Here is a 16476-nt window from a genome sequence, read left to right as displayed (position 1 = left end):
AGCAAGACTTTCTAGGCAGGTATCATTTTGAGATCCAAAGTTGTGTCAAAACCAAAAAGGCCTCAAGTGACCAAAATGTTAAATAGAGAACACTCTTTCTAGGCTTTCAAGCCTTTGAGATGCCAAACAGCTCTCGTGAGCAAAGACATTAGACAGCTTTTGTGTCTACAGCTCAGTTTTGGAGGCATCTTGGGCCAGGGGGACAACCTCAACCAGTCCAAAAACTAGGCAAATGCATGCACCACCCCTTGCAGTTCTACCTCATTAGAGACCACTGCAATGTAACAGCCCAACCCACTAGCTAAAAAAGCACCTTCTGGGAAGTGGATGCCCATCCTTTGGATCGGTATGCCCATCGCTTGGATCTGGATTCATTTTGTCTACACCAGCCATTAGGCAGTAACACATTTCAAAGCCTGATTTTTAATCAGCCTTCTTGGGGTGGAAAAGCCACTTAATGCATGAGCACCCAATTTCCCCCTTAACTCACATCCTCCATGTCATCCTCATAGTCCATGGCATCCTCTTTGTGGCCGTCGACACGCAAGAAGAACTCGCTGGGGACGTGAACCATCTTGCCGTTGCAGTCTTGGTATTCAGCAGGCAGAACTGCCATGGGGCTGACACTGAGCGAGTGGCGCATGGTGGGCAACTGGAGCAGCTCAGGCAGGTCCAGGGAGCTGCGGCAGTCCAGGGACTCTGCCCGGCGGTGCAACGAGGGCCGGCTGACCGTGCTGGACTTGGCGTCGTCAGAGTCATCGTCTGTGCTGCCTTTCCCCTCCCCGGAGAGCAAGGACTCTCTTTCTCCTGACTGGTTTTTCTTCTTGAGGCTCGGGGCTCTGCCCAAGCTATTCCAGCTTGAGCGTCGGCTTCCCCAGTTGCTGCTGGTGCCCCAGTTGGCACAAGGGGAGCTGCGGAGGCTGGACTGAGAGAGGAGAAAGACATTTGAGGGTTTGTTTGCAGGAGGAAGCCAAAGGATATGGCATTTTGCCCAGACTAGAAGACCCTTCTTGTTGCAAGTCATGTCTTCCCCTTCCCAGCTTTCCTCTCTGCTCCGATTTCATCATGCCAATGCCTTGAGATGGGAGCCAAACACCCAGCTAATCCCACAATGAAGGTACTCTTTGAACTACACCTGTAGCACAGCTACCAATCCTCTGTGCTGCATGACTTCCTACTGTCCTGGCAACATTAACCGTGCATAAAGACTTGAACCCAAAGACACTATTGCTGAAGCGGCATTTTCTTTCCTCATGTTCAAGATGTTTCAGCCCGCAACTTCCCTGGCTTCCAAAGGGGCTCTGGCACCTGAGTCACCCACGTGTCTTTTGGAAATTGTGACCCTATTTGCATTACTTTCTCTTCAATTTGTTGCATAAGGAGGTGGAACAAATGTTTCTCTTACAGCAAATTTCTGGCAGTGATCAGTGTGTCAGTGCACTTTGGCTGGTAGGTAGTTGCCAGGATGAGAGCACTTAAGGTGAGCAAAAAAGCTAGAAGGAAAACTCCTTTTCCCTCCATGGCTTCCTCCCAGCACAAAACAAGGCAAACTGCCTTCCTCCTCCTCCTCAGTGTCGGCCAGCTCTCCTCGGACTGCTTCGTCTTCCTTTGGCTGGTGGCACTGATGTGCTTTCAGAGAAAGGATTCATACGATGAACAACTCTCTCCAGCAACTCACAATCCCATGAAACCCCAAGGCAAACAACAGTCATCTCTATTTTCTTTTCAAAAGCATTACCTTGACTAAGCAGCTTACCAAAGGGGATAGTGGCTCTGTCTCTGTGTGAAGTGCCTTCACGGTCCGCTGCCTTGATTTGAACACGATATTGCAGTTACAGAGCAGAGGAATGGGATAGATAAGCAGCAGCAGAAATCCACTTTGTCTATTAACTCTGCTCCCTCTGTTTTCGCAGAGCTGCCCTCTCACTCCCCTGTTGCAGGCAAAATGCAACCAGTTGCCAAAGCAGTCAGCTCCAGCCAGACCTCTGCTCCATGAGCTGTGCCTGGTGGCAATCAGTCAGCTCATACCTTGGTTCTTCTCCTTTCCCTCCAATGGGGCTGCTGTTCTGTAACTGGAGCTCAGCTGCTGTGCTGGTAAGGACAAATGCTTTATTTCCCTTGACACAAGGTGGATCCAAGATGCAACTCTAAAACACTGTGGGGGGAAACAGCCCTCATCCCCACAGGAACACTTGCCAGCTTCTTGAAGACACCAAAAAATGGCCAGTGTGGTTGGCAAAAGATGCCTGCTCCTTCTCAAAGGGGTTTGCTGGAATAACTGAATGAACCTACAACTTGTCTCAGGTTGCATCACTCCAGCGAGATGTCTTGGCATGGACTTCCCATCAGATACTAGGCAGGAAAACACTGAATCCCAGTATGTCACTGTCTCCCCTTTTCATATACCCACTGTCCTTGACTGTCATGTTGTCACTGCCCTCCCCAGCATAGCAAACCGGTTCATTTCTCACTCTTGACTCTGTTCTCCTTCTGCCTTTCCACATACTTCTCACCTCTGTCACCCTCCTTTTTACTTCCCAGCAACACGTGCGTGTGCACACACACACACACATATATATATCACCTGTGCTGCTTGCAGGCACCCGAGAGAGAGCTGTTAGCAATAGGAACCTACCAAGGACTTCTGATCGTAGCTCAAGGGGTCTAGCGAAGCGTTACTCCCTCTCCTTGAGTCCACAAAAGTGTGCACTGAATCCATGTGCGGGGAACACTTTGGAGTGGGCATTGGTGTGGCAGCAGTGCGCATGATTATAGGAGGTGGCATGCTTCCCCTGCCCTCCAGGTGTCCATTTGGGGTGACGGCAAGTGAGTACATCTTCATCTCTGGAGAGAAGGGGAGAGAAAATATGAGCTGAATGCTCGGCTACAGCTACAGAAATCACTCTCCAAAATGGACATTGCTCCTTGGGTCTTCTAGGAACGCTGCCAAATGGAGATGAAATGTTGTGGGCAATAAGAACACCCCCAGCACGTTGAAAGGCACAAGGCAAATGTCACAACCTTTTAAGAGGCCTTCAGCCCTGCCTGGACTTGGAACTCATTGCCCTCCAAAGAAAGCTTCTTTTGCTCGCTGTTTCTTGGGATTTAGAGAGTAGAGTTACAGTGCTGGGGGACTAGGATACAGTTTCCAGGGAAAGGACATTGAGAACTGGCTAAATTTACCCTAGGAAGTTAATCTCTTCTCCCTGTCATGCAGTCTTGCACGGAGGTTTTTATGCAGTTCTGATGTGCTCCAAGTTCCTTCATGGGGAAGGCACTAAGCAAACATTAGTCATCGTCTTTAGACAGCTGTTCAGGGGACAGGAAATGGAAATTGCTTTTACACATCTACCCATCTAGAAGAATAAACCTCCTGTAATGGAGAAATCTAATGGCAAATCTCTGTGGTGACTGCAGAAAGCATCCATTTTAGCTGTATGGGAAGTACAGACTGCAAAAACCATCTTGACATTGAAGACAAACCAGGCCTAACACCTCCAGCCCTGTGGAGTGCTGTAACACTCAAAACCAAAAGCCTAATTTCAAACACAAAACTAAACTTGAACTAGCTCCTGTTCTATTGGACTTAGTGGGTTCTCGTTTAATAACTGCAGAATCAGTCTTAAGGAGGTGGAAGGATGGGAGCATCTGCAACCAGCAGGGAAGAAGCACAAGGCTGCAGTGAGAAATCCAAGCGAGTGCATTATCCTTGCTATTTTTCTTCCACTAGCTGCTTTTGTAATGCAGTGTGCTTCTCTTGTATCATCTATTTAGTTGCCGGCTTGTGCACAAATACCTGATCTGCACCACTGAAGTCCATGGGAACACTGCCATTCACTTTGAGGAGTGGAAGATCCAGCTCAAAATTTGCTAATCTGCAATACACTCTTGCCAGCGTATCTGTTTACAGACCAACGGCATTGTAATAGAATTGTTAATGTCCTTATGCTGTTTAGTCACCGGTTGGCACCTATGAGGCTTATGGAGGCACACAATTACTCGCAGACTTTGACTGATGGCAAGTTCAGCCCTCTTTTCTCTTCCTGTATTACCTGAGAAGAGGTGACAATATTTCTTTTTCCTAGAATTCTCTCATTATTTGAAGCTGCTCAGCAAATAGTTGGTGCAAAGCTGGTTCATAGTTGGTGCTGTGGGCTCCTTGCCAACTATTTGCAATGGACATTCATTTGATCGCTTGGTGTTTGGAATTTGTTGCTTATTCTGCAGGCTGAGCAGCTCCATCACCTTGCTGTGATCCAGCTCTGTCTCAGCTTCCCCAACAAATTACTTCTGCCCTTTCCTCAGCTGAATTCCATCTGCTTACCACAATCAATATAATTTCCTTAGCTAAAATGAATCCTGGTTTAGATGCATCTGAAGGAATCCTAAACACGAGCCCAAGCCGAGAATCAAAGTACAGAGGAACTAAACTGGCTCCTGTTTGCCATCATGCTATTCACTCTGTTAAAATATGTGATCCCTTCCTGTCTCCTACCTGGTTGCAAACTCTACAGAGCGCAGGCTGTCACCTACTATTCCATGTTTATAGTACACTAGTACAATGTGGCCTTACCTCAAATCAATTGCCAGGCCCTCCTGTAACGCAAATGAACAGTAACATCTCCATCAATCAAACCTCACCGAAACGCATTTGTGTGAGAAACCAAAAAGAACAGATGAGAACATGATTGATATGAAAAGCTGCTGAGAAACAGTGCGAGAATATTGCTGTCAGCAAACCATTCTGCGGTAATGATACAGAAGAAACGATGAGACATACCTAAATATTTTAGTATAGTTTAAATTAGAAAAACATCTACTTAAAGGAAATATCAATGCTCATTTGGCTTTCCCAGCACTTTTTGCATAGCTGCTCTGTTAACGTAGGTATCAGATTAATTGCCGAATAAAATGGATTCTTCCACTTTCCCCCATAAGTTTCTATGAGAAGATGACCATGGAAGCAGAGCTGTAGCTCTCATTCTTAGCAAAACATAGAGACACAATCCTACCTGTTGCTCGGAGGTCTTTAAGCTTCTCAAAATCATCATCGAAGTTGGCAGATGTTTTGTCCTCATCTGTGTCTGACCTATTGGCATCACCCTGCAGAGATGCGAAGGATAATTAACCGACCCAATTCATTTAAACTTTAGCACAAAGGCCATTTGGATTACTTAGCAGCTCAGAGATACTTCAGCTCCCCATGGTTAGTTTAAGTGTGGCCCCAAGAACTTGGAGGGCAGAACGCCAAATTCCCTCTGATGCTGCCCTGGGGAATGACCCCAGCTAATTCCCTCTTCCTTGTTTTGATTCATTTTTGTACTTGGACAGAAAGGATGATGTTGTGACTGTGACTACTATTCCTGCAATGTCGTTGTGTTGCCTACACTGTGCCCAGCCTCACTGAACAGTGTATCCCAGGGGAGGATACGAAAGTGCAGCTGTAATCAGAGGACTGACTGAGAAAAATTGGCATTGTGGGGTTCCATATTTGCACTCTCCATGATCCCAGCTGAAAGCACTTAGGTTTTGATGTCAAAGGATGTTGAAGGGTTTTTCTTCTTTATTTGACAGCACTGTAAATTTGACTTAGATCTGAAAACCCAGCCCTGATTTGCTTTCTTCACGCCGGTTGGTAATTGAGATTGTATGGGGAAATCTCTTGGCAACATTGAAGCTGAGGCAGAAGGGAATGAGGCCAGCTTGCCTAGCAGCACAGCATCATCTCCGGACAGAGAACAGCCAACCACCCTCAGACTGGCTTTCTTCCTGGAAGTCCAGTTATTTTTCCCTCTGCTACCAAAAATGATCAGCCTAAATAATGTACGAGCCTGGGACAGAAGAGCTACTGTCAGGTTCTCCTCTGCTGGGGGAGGTCTGCAGAGGACAGATTCCAGCAGGCTGTCGGCGTGACTCGGGCTTGATCCATGAAGACTGCAGAAAAGCCGTGCAAATTGGTAGCAAATGGTTGGATTAAAGCAGCTGATCCCAGAAAAAGGAGCACAGTTCCTTAACTGATGCCTGAACAAATCACCGTGGTTTCTAGAGACATGGTGCTGAAGCGGCAGTGAACTTAATTTCATCTGTGATGTATTGCTAACTGGCACAGACAGAATGACTGAAAGGCTTAAGCTCCCTTATCCATCTTCTCTGTTTTGGAGCAGAAGCACTAGCGCAGAGTAGATGAAAGATTTGCATAATTTTGGAAGGTTTGTCTACTCTTCCAGAGCAGTTCTTGGGTAGATGTCAAAATGACACGGGAGCAATGTGAGCACAAATATGCAGTTATGGTCCTGTTTGAAGTCTGGCTGCTTGTCCTAAGCACAAACGCACTAAAAATGGGTTTGTGGCCATTTAAGCCTATTCTCTTCTAAGGATACTCCTGCCAAACTTGCGCCACAGACAGGTCAGAACCTGAGATCAAGGAGAGACTGTGTATTGTGATTCACAGTACAATTTTTAGTGTCCTTGCTGAAATGTTGCTGATGGTTCAGAGCTTAGAGAAGCTCTACTGTGCACCTTCTTAGCTGCACAAGTCTCCCAGGAGTCACTCTCCATCTAAGTAAAAGAAACACCTGAGCAAAGGGAGGAGAAGTGCACCTCAGCCTTTTATAACTGCTAAGAGCATCACCCTGCGAGAGGACAAAGTCAAAGAGGTCAAAACAAGAATTTCTGCCATATTCCCAACACACCAACAGAACCAGGAATGACAAAAGAAAACTCAGCTCCACCGATAGTTCTTCCTGAGAGTAGTCCAAGGGGACTTTAAACATCTTTGGTTTACAACCAGAGCTAAGTTATGCATTTATAAGTGCAAGGCTTGAATCGAGCCCTGGTAGCCGAAATGGAGCCCTGAGAAGAGTTTTCAGTAACACAGCTAATACCTCACTATGAGACAACTGACAAGACCATAGGCTTAATGTCAGGATTTATAATAAATGGAAGTGGAGAGCAAAACGTGCCCTGCAAATGTCATGTCTGTGGTTGCCGGCCTTTTCTGAGGCAGCACTGAGTGAATAATACAAGCTTTGAAAACTACCCCTTACACACATTTAAATCATGGTCCGTAACAGCTCCAAAAGGAGCCATTAAGTCAGCAAGAAAATGACAGCCATTCGGCTGGGTCTGTAATCATGCTCTCAGAGAGTATTGCATGAGGCTGCCCACTTCTGGCTTCACATGAGCAGGTGATTCAACCTCCAAGAGGGCAGGTAAGGACCGGGATTGGTACCATACAAAGGTACCTGCAAGATGCCAGGTTGTCGAGTGGAGAAAACTTTCTTCTGCCTTAAAGCAATCAGTAACAAAGGATGCACGCTGCTGTACAAGGGCTCTCTGTGCCTAAATGCAAGATTGCTTGAGCGGGAGCAGTTTCCAGTCAGTCAGGTGACACATGCTCGTTATCGTCCATTTGGGTTTCCCTGGCATGTCCTCTTTTTGCACTGGTTGGTGAAATCAGGATATCTGACACATCTGGCCACTGAATCCTCTGAGCTACCGTATGGCCAACTGTATTGGTTGCTCCTGCACTCAATTCAGGAAACTCTATTACTTCAGCACAGATTCTTTTCTGCTATGGGCTGTGTCATTTTCTATCAGAATTGAGGTCTAGCACAACCGCTCTGGGTACAGCTACAATTCTGCCAAAGGAAAATTCCTTCTGGGTTGGAAGACAGCAGCTACTGCAAAGCCTGTAGAAATACTGGCAATGCCTTTGCTTTGGTCTTACTAGGTTAGCAGCTAAAATGTCCAACAGCAGGTAGGTTGCACTAGAACAGGAATATGGCAAAGGTGTTACAGTATCCAGAGCAAAGCCAGGAGATGCCCAGATTGCTGACGCTGAGAAAACTACATGAATTTAGAAATAAAGTATCAGCATGAGCTCTGGTCACTGAGACATGGAGGACAGGCTAGTTCTTAGAAAAGGACCTTCTTGGTCAGCTGTGCTGGATCTTCAGAGCATGCATCTGACATCAAGATGCCCACTAATGCAGTGCTGAGCTGTTCATTTTGGAAGCAAGAGCTGGACTACTTGTGTCTTCTCTGTGTGTGCAGGTGGCACTCATCACCCTCAGCATCCATGAAATAGCCCTAAGCAACGTAGATCAGGGTTGGTTTTTTCCAAATTGGGGCTTGGCTCCTGTTGTTTCAATTAATTTTCCTCTGCTAGTGCTGCGAGGAAGCTAGGAGGGATGTTTTAATAATGAATCTACGCCGACATGCTTGAAAGACCTAAATGTGGCTGTGCTGGCTTGGGAGAAGGGAATTTTTGGTCCATGAATATTTCAATGATATTCCATGGTCAGTGGTTTGTCTAAGAGTGATCTAAACACATAAACACAGCAAATGAGAGCATGATACCATTTCTGGAGAAAAAATGAAAAGTAAAAAAAACCAAACCAACTATAAAAATAATTTCTTTCTCCTCTTTCCCTTGGGAGCTAGGGCGGTGAAAACTGAAGCCATTCTCTCATTTTCTTTCTGAAGTCTGTGTGTAACTGAAGCCAATCCAGCACTAAGCAAAGTTTTCCTTCTTGATGGTTGCAGAAATAAAAAATGTAATAATTAAAAAATCCCAAAGTGCGAGGTAAGACCTTTCAATGCCACTATTCTTAGCTTTAACTGGGACTGGATGATTTTTGGTAAGTCTCAAAATCATTTCCATTTGCACTAGGACTTCAAAAAAAAGTAATTTTTTTCTGGATAATACATATGTGCACATACATCGTTATATTTATAACTGAAACAGATCATCCTCACTTAAAATCTCCCCCAAATCGCCTTGCCGTGATCTGAAAGGAAGATGGAGAAGAGCAGGATAGGGCAGGGGATGGGGGGTTTCACACTCTCGGGATGCTGAAAGCAGATCTGGAGCAGACTTGCCAAGGGGGAGGAAGACTTGGGAGGATGCAGGGGCCCCCGACTCACACCAGTACTATACCACTTACACCACTCACACCAGTGTAGCCAGCTGCTCTGAGTCACGTGGCACAGGACTGCCTGCACAGCTGCTAAGGTTTCTGCCTAGTTCCAATCAGGACATCGCATATCACTTTTGACTGAGAAATAAAATAATTTCTCTAATCCTTTCCATGTGAGATGAGATGCCTGCAGTTCATCATAAATTCTCTGCTTGTTGACCTGATAGAGACATTATTTTCAGGTGTAAGTAAAAATCTCTTTAGCATTCACATGTCCTACATCATCCTAAGTATCTCAAAATTTAATGTTTGTAACCTTGCAACACCGCTTTTGAACAGCTGTGCTACTAGCCTCAAATAACACATAAGGGACAGAGTCACAAGGAAAGGCCTGGACTGAGAGCCAGCTGACATCCTACCTGGTCCCCACCACTACTGTTGGCTAGATACATTGAAGGCCTAAGGCCCACCATAAAGACATGCAAAACATGGGACGTATGGGAGATTAAGTGAGTTAAATCCATCCTTGATTATTTCCTCTAGGTCATACAAGAGACCCTATAGCAGATCAACCAAAGTGTTGGTCTCCCAAGTCTCATGCCAAGTCCAGTGGGCCTTATTTACAAAGATAGATTCAGAAGAGTGTCTCATGCCCAACCCAGCTCATCTACACCCCCTTAAGTTTAAATTTAGGGCTGCTTGCATGGCTAGATGTTTGCACTGATGTGGATTCATCCCTCCACTCGTACTTCTCAGTTTTCTCCCTCCCTCTGCTCAGATATCTTACCTCAGCCTGGAAGCCTTCTACCAGAATGGCAACAAGAAGATTGAAGAGCACATAATTGCCGAAGGTCATCAGGGCCACAAAGTAGAGTGCTGCCCATGAGGATGTAGATGCCATCCCATTGTACAGGACCACATTCCAGTCTTCTTGAGTCAGTATCTGCAGAGACGTGAAGGGGAAGACTCTCTATTACTCCACTCCTGTCATGCCCAGCAGTTGCATTCAAATACTGACTCATCCATTTCTTCCTCTCCTTTTGACCTTTTCTGAGCATAATCATTAGCAGGTCTCATGAGATGAGACAGCAAAACATTCCTTTATTTAGATCTTTGCACGCAAGAGCTCTCTCCTGGCCAAACCTCCCCTGTCTGCAGGAGGATCTAGCACACCGCTGCCCATAGAGATGACTAGTTCAGATCCTAGACATGGTAACGTAAAGGAGTCCTGTTATTTGGTGGCAGTATTGCCTCCTTTGATAACCATCAGAAGATAACAGACCTGAGGCCAGAGCTGTTTTCTCCTTCCGGGTTGCTCTCTATAAGGCATCTGGAACTGAAGGAAAGGGTAGGGGACATGATAGTTGGTGAGATAAATGACATGGGGTGGCTCAAGAAACTCAGGGAAGCAAAGTGGTTTCCATCAGGGAAAAGCACTGACAAGTTGGGCAAAAAAATACGCATCTTTGCAAGGCCTTGCTCCACGGGACCTTCCTCAGGGACTCCCACTCTCCTAGCTTTCCTGGAGCTCAAAAATCCAGGGGTCTATGAAAAATCAGTGACGGATTCATGCGGTCCATTAATTAATGCTTACAATGAAAATGGCCTCTAACCCCCTTGAAAACAAAGTAGCTTTGGGCATAGGAATGCAGTCAGCTGCACTGAGTCATGCCACTCATTAACCTTCATGGGATGCAGGGCTGAGCCCTTGTGCTCCGTGCCAACTCTATTTCCCAAGGGATCGTCACAATAAATACAGAAATCTGTACTTACGTTGGTAACAGAAAAATATTAACCTGTGAGATTAATGCTGATTTCTCCTTGTTCCTTTGTGAGAAGGCAAGCTTTGAAAGGAGTTCTTCACGGTGAAGACTCTAGACTGGTCTGTACCTTGAATGATACTGTGGTGAACACCTACTCTACACTAGAAACTTAGGTTAACATTGTTTACACTGTACTCCACTTGGAGTCTAAGGACCGAGCTTTTAAACAGAAAAGACTAATCTTTATACTTAGAATGCCCTGGAAATAGCAGCTTATTGCTCCATTGTGCAATATGCCAGTAATTTCAAGCACATAACAGATCTCGTCTGCAAAGGAAACACAAATTTTTATATGAAGACTTTCTCAGCAACTCCAGCTCTGATTTGCAACAGTATTTGTCACTCCCAGTTAAATGAAATTATTTGCAAAGTGCGTTTTTGGGACAGTGAAGGCATCTAAGGAGACAGAGATCTACGGAATAGGAACAGGATGGGACAGTAGACTGTGGGTCTTGATCTTACTGACTATATGAAAGGAAAATAAGGGTGCATTTCCAGGCCGCCTTAGACTTTACTGTTACTGACAACATATACGCACTGTGGATTGCTTCTCTATCACGGCTTAGAGAAACCAGCTAACTCAGAAACACAATCACTTTGCCCTAATAACTCTACAGTGCTGTTTCTGTCCAAATTTGACACCTACTGGAATAGTTTTTTTAAAAAAAGTGAAATAACTTGTCCAGGTGGACTACATGACAACTTCCCAGAGGGTCCAGAACTTACCTGAAATACGGTCACAATGGCCCAAAGTAAGGAATCAAAATTCTTTCTATCTGGAACTGTGTCTCCCGTATCGGTTTTCAGGCTGAACTTGCATCCAAAAAGATGCATGCCGAGAATGCTAGAGTGGGAAAGAAGGGAGATGGAAGAAACATTATTGTGTGAAATACAGTTGCAGGGAGGATTGCAGTGATTTTTGGGACACTTTTTCCTCCCAGTGTTTTGTGTGCCACTGTTATCTCCCAGGACAAAGAGCTCCGCTCTACCACAGCCACGGTCACTGATCAAACCCTGCCATTTGGTTCTTCCGTGTCATGTTTCATTACAATTGTTTACACTGAAGTCAAAACAGGGATGTCCTTTGTCTAGGAAATACCAAACCATATCGCCAGCTCGCTATTCCATCTGGTTTCCCAGAATAGGATCCTGAGGAGCATTCTAGGGTCAAACAGACAGAAGTCTTGGAGCCCGTACAACCTCCATCTCAAATATAACACTGGCAGAGTCCAGTTACTGACAGCTTCCTGAGACACAGCTAAATGAGCCTCCCAGGAACTCCAGAGCAATCGTTGCCTGTTTGCGCACTTCATTCGCCTACAGAATTACAGTATTGCATGAAAAACTGAGACTGAAAAGAGGTAAATAATCTGTTGAGCGTCTGCTTGTCAGTCTATTGTGAGCACTTCTATCATGTAGGCAGCCCAGCAAATGCAGTGTCTCATTATTCTAATCTACATATTACTTAAGCAAGCGTAACAATTAATCGTAGAAGAGCTGCAGCCTCTGGTACCTGAAGATAAAGATGAAAAGCATGAGCAACATGCAGAAGGTGGCTACGTTGTCCATTGTCTTCATCAGGACCACCAGCTGGCGACGGAGGGCGGGCATGAAACGCACCAGTTTCAGCACCCGGAGCAGCCGAAAAGTTCGTAGCACAGAGAGGCCGCCGTCCGACTGGCCGATGATCTCCCAGACACTGCAGGAACATCAGAAGGAGAACTATAAAGAGCAGTACTGCACTGTGAAAGCCCTGAGCAGGCTGGTTTCTAAGAGGATCACACCACTTAAGCCCTAAAGGTGTAGTTTATTTGCCTGCTACTTTCTTACTTCTGAAAAACACCTTCACTTCCCAGTTGTACAGACGCACAAGCCCATGCACAAACTATACCCTTTATAGCTGGTTTCTTGATTCTTTGATTCCCTTACTTTCTGCAGCTCTTCACAACACAGCATGTCTCCTGCTAGTCCGCATCGGTACAATCAATCACAAGCCTAGCCACTGAATATGGATCACAATTTTGTACAAGCTAATATCCAGAGGGATTTACATTTGATGGGGTGGGTTGGTTTGATCAGGCCACCACCTGGTCTTTGTTCTGAGCCTCTATTGCTCCTCACTTCTCTGAATCAAAGGGATGGGCCAACTGAAGCCAAGAGCACTATCCTGGTTTACACCTTCTGCATCTGCCTTGACTTCTCTGCCCCAAATTACTAATTAAGGGCTGAAGAGCACTGCTAGAAAGAATCCCAGCACAGAGAGGTGCTGTACAAGCTTCTCACACACAAGTTGTGAAATCCCCAGTTTAGACTTGGGATAGTGTTCCCCTGGGAGAGGACAGCAGAACAGTGCCCTCTCTTACCCTCCTGTTTGCCCTATTCCGGCCTGAGTTATGTGTTAATTCAGGAGATGCATGGCATGCTGCTGGGATATGGACACTCACAGTACTCCTTTCCCAGGACCAGCCATTCTGCACTTCAATGGAAAATTGACCACGGTGCCAGATGTGTGGCGTAAATAGACTTTGTTCTCCATCTGCCAGGTCCATTTACTTTGGACGGCCCTTCTAATGACAGGAATCTAAAAGGCCAGCATAATTATAGCCCATCATAACCAGCGAGCCCTGGATTAACACACGCCACGTCATTCCTGTTCCCCATCCCACTCCCCAACGCATCTGAGCCCTTGGCAGAAAAGCCACAGTGGAGAAAGAACTAGCAGTGACCTGATGACAACTATGATCCCATCAAAGATGTTGTACGGGTTCTTGATGTAGCCGAAGAGGCCAAAGGCAAGGAGTTTCAGGAGCATCTCCAGGGCAAACATGCTTGTGAAGACGATATTACTGATCTCCAAGGCGTTGGTCAACTCATCTGGCTACGGGGCAAAAAGCAACATGGTCAAACACATGCACAGAGGAAATGGCTAGAGGCTGGTATGTTCCTCCCGCTCTGGGATTTGTGCTAATGACGCACAAATGCTACATCTTCCCATGTTCCTTCCAGACAGCCATGGAGGCAGATAAGTGTCTGAGGGGAACAGCAGACAAGTCTCATGGACAGTCCCTGTGAGTATTACTGGAAACACAGAATCCCAGACCATTTCTGGAGCAGTTGCAGAACAATTGTAGCCAATACAGGGGCCCAAAAACCTAGAGCTATGCAAAGGAGAGGGCTTTTTCACTGCTGCAAGTTACAATTATCCAGGCAAATAGCTAGCATGGCTTGTAGGGCTTCGATTTCAACTTGCAATGTCAGGCTGTTTTTATTTCACTAACCCCAGCAGAGCTTTATGGATACTGCTATATCCAAAGCAAGAGCACCGTCAACACAATACAGCCCTACTCACATACAAACAGAGCCCTTTTCTTGCAGAGATCTCTTAAGAGAATTAGGAAAAAAAAATACCAGTGAAAGTCAGTAGGATCAACAGTTTTATCTCCCTTGAGATATTTATCTCCCTTTGGATATTGTCCCCCAAAAACCCCATGATGATTTTTCCTTCTGAAGTCCTGGTTAGTAACGTACAGCAGATTTTGTTTAAGTGACAGCAGTATGGCCCTGAGTGTCAGGACTGCCTCCAGGATCAGCGTGGGTTTCTCTGAGCGTACAAGTCTGCATGCAGACATCCAAGAACTGATTTCTCCATGCTCCTCCTCTATCACCAGCACCAAATTACCTTGGGCTACCATCTCGCTTTTCAGACACAGCCTTAGATGTTCCTTTCCTGGGAAGCACAGCGATGTCTGCCCAGCACCCTGGCTCCAAAACGTGCCACAGCAGGGACCGATGCCAAGGTGGGATGAGGTTTGCTCACTTACTGGAGGTACTCCCTCAAACAGCACCAGGCTCTGCAATGCGCATTTCTAATGCTCAAGGCCTGTTCCTTTGCAAAAGAAAATGAGTCTTTTTCATTTCCTCAGTGTAATAATATTGTCTAGAAAAAGGTGTTATTTTCATATCTGACTCATCTCCTGACTGATAATAGCTTCCTTTATTCCCCATCCGTCATTAGACGCTGTGTTAAAAGTTGGCAGTTTCTTGGGGATGTTGTTGCATTATTTGAGGCTCTGAAGGGAGAAGACCATTGTAATACTATGGCATTAAGCAACTCCATGCTCTGCAAACTCAATCCTTGGCAACTGAGTAAGAGGGTGAAAGAGTTAACTCGAACGCAGGAAGAGCCCACACACCCCCTACTATAGGCAGCGACAGTCTGTGGGCTGCTAATGAACCATCATTCATAGGCTAAATTACTTTATGCAATAGACTGTCTTTCGCTCAACCATTTATCCAGGAGAATGAGCACTAAGAGCCTCAGTCCTCATGATTATAATCCATATACACTAATTACTAAGGGACACCAGGGGAAGGACTGTGCAATTTTCACTTCTTTAGTCTTGAGCAAGGGGTGGCCCAGATGGCTGCGCAGCGCACCTGAACACCACGATCACCGGGCTGCCCTCCTCACGCCTTCCTTGCTGCAAGGACGGCGATTCTCTCCCTAACGTCCGCTCTCCCCCATGCTATTCCCTTCCGTGACGATGCCAAAACAACCTGGGCAGGGGTCTTCCCTTTGCAATGAAAACACAGCTGAAGAAAAGGGCTGCTTTAGGATGGCATCGAACCAGCTCCCCCAGCAGAGACTGAGCCTGAAATAGCCCCAGGGGCTCCCAGGTGCCTGTCCCCCTGCAAACCCCAGTGGTGACAGGACACCACGCTCGCAGCGTCCTCGAGCTGTTTGTCAGGAGCAGCGTGTGGTCGGCATGTTCAGTCTCCCCTCAGCCAGGGTTACGCAAGGGCATCCTGAACAAGAAGCAAAATAACTTGCTAAATTTTTGCATCCCTCCAGGCAGGACACCGAGGGCTCCATGGGACAGGATGTTCATGGCAGGCCGAGGGTGGCTCGTTAACGTTTTGAGGCTGTGAAATTAATTAACAATAATCAGCAAGGAAGCTGCAGCTTGGGCAGCTTTGAAAGGACAGAGTTGTTCTGTAGCACTTTCTGCTGGGAAACTGCTAGAGAACCTGCCCACTGCGACCTACAGGGCCTTGTTGTCTGCAATCCGGCAGCAGCCTCATCTGCTGAAGTAAAACTTACTTCAGAGTTCTCTGAGTTCACCTTGCTGCTGCCAGATGTGCTGCCAAGAGTCACAATTTTATCATGAAAACCGGGATAGCTGGTGATCATTTTAAAATCCCTAATCCTGGAGTTATGCGAGTACGACAAGGCAACCTCAGGAGTCATTACCAAAAAAGTCAGTGTCCAGCCTGAAAAGCCTAAGCTGAACAAACTTAAAACCACCCTCAGGCAAATAAAAATAATTCTTAAGTTGCTATTCTCTAAAATCCCATGTTTTCCATGCCAACCCCAAGATATTTCTGCGGCCCGTTGGACATCCAGCATTGCAGTCAGTTAATCTACAGATATCATTGCTTGAATCGATCTGCCGATTTCCTTTGACAACTGGGTGTCCTTATTGCTTACTCGCCAGTACCGTAACTTTTGCTTCATCTACGAGTTCAGAGAGTGCAGAAGAAAAGCCGCAGCCATCTCTCAGCGCGAGGGAGGAAGGGCACAAGGAAGGGGCAAAGGAGAGGACAAGGAGGTGGCCCAGATGAGATCATCGATAGCTGTGATGAGGAGCTGATCCAGCAGATCAAGGTGACGGGGGGGACGCGCCGGCGAGGTTGACGGGCAGCAGGCTGACACCGCAAAGCCAATCGTGCTT

General features: G+C 46.2%; 1 protein-coding gene across 2 annotated transcripts in view; it reads right to left on the bottom strand.

The window, feature by feature from the left end:
• The window catches only part of CACNA1H (calcium voltage-gated channel subunit alpha1 H), a 125590-nt gene that overhangs the window by 41014 nt on the left and 68100 nt on the right, over window positions 1–16476 (bottom strand). For both annotated transcript variants that reach the window (XM_063342723.1, XM_063342724.1), the window contains 7 exons: window positions 13471–13622; window positions 12258–12443; window positions 11471–11588; window positions 9709–9864; window positions 5013–5103; window positions 2636–2844; window positions 491–925 (listed from right to left, as the gene is read on the bottom strand). In XM_063342723.1, the coding sequence (XP_063198793.1) occupies window positions 491–925; window positions 2636–2844; window positions 5013–5103; window positions 9709–9864; window positions 11471–11588; window positions 12258–12443; window positions 13471–13622 (1347 nt within the window). The remainder of the gene's footprint in view (window positions 1–490; window positions 926–2635; window positions 2845–5012; window positions 5104–9708; window positions 9865–11470; window positions 11589–12257; window positions 12444–13470; window positions 13623–16476) is intronic.

The sequence above is a fragment of the Chroicocephalus ridibundus genome, chromosome 8 (assembly GCF_963924245.1).
Source record: "Chroicocephalus ridibundus chromosome 8, bChrRid1.1, whole genome shotgun sequence".
NCBI lineage: Eukaryota > Metazoa > Chordata > Aves > Charadriiformes > Laridae > Chroicocephalus > Chroicocephalus ridibundus.
This window is presented reverse-complemented; position numbering and strand designations above follow the sequence as displayed.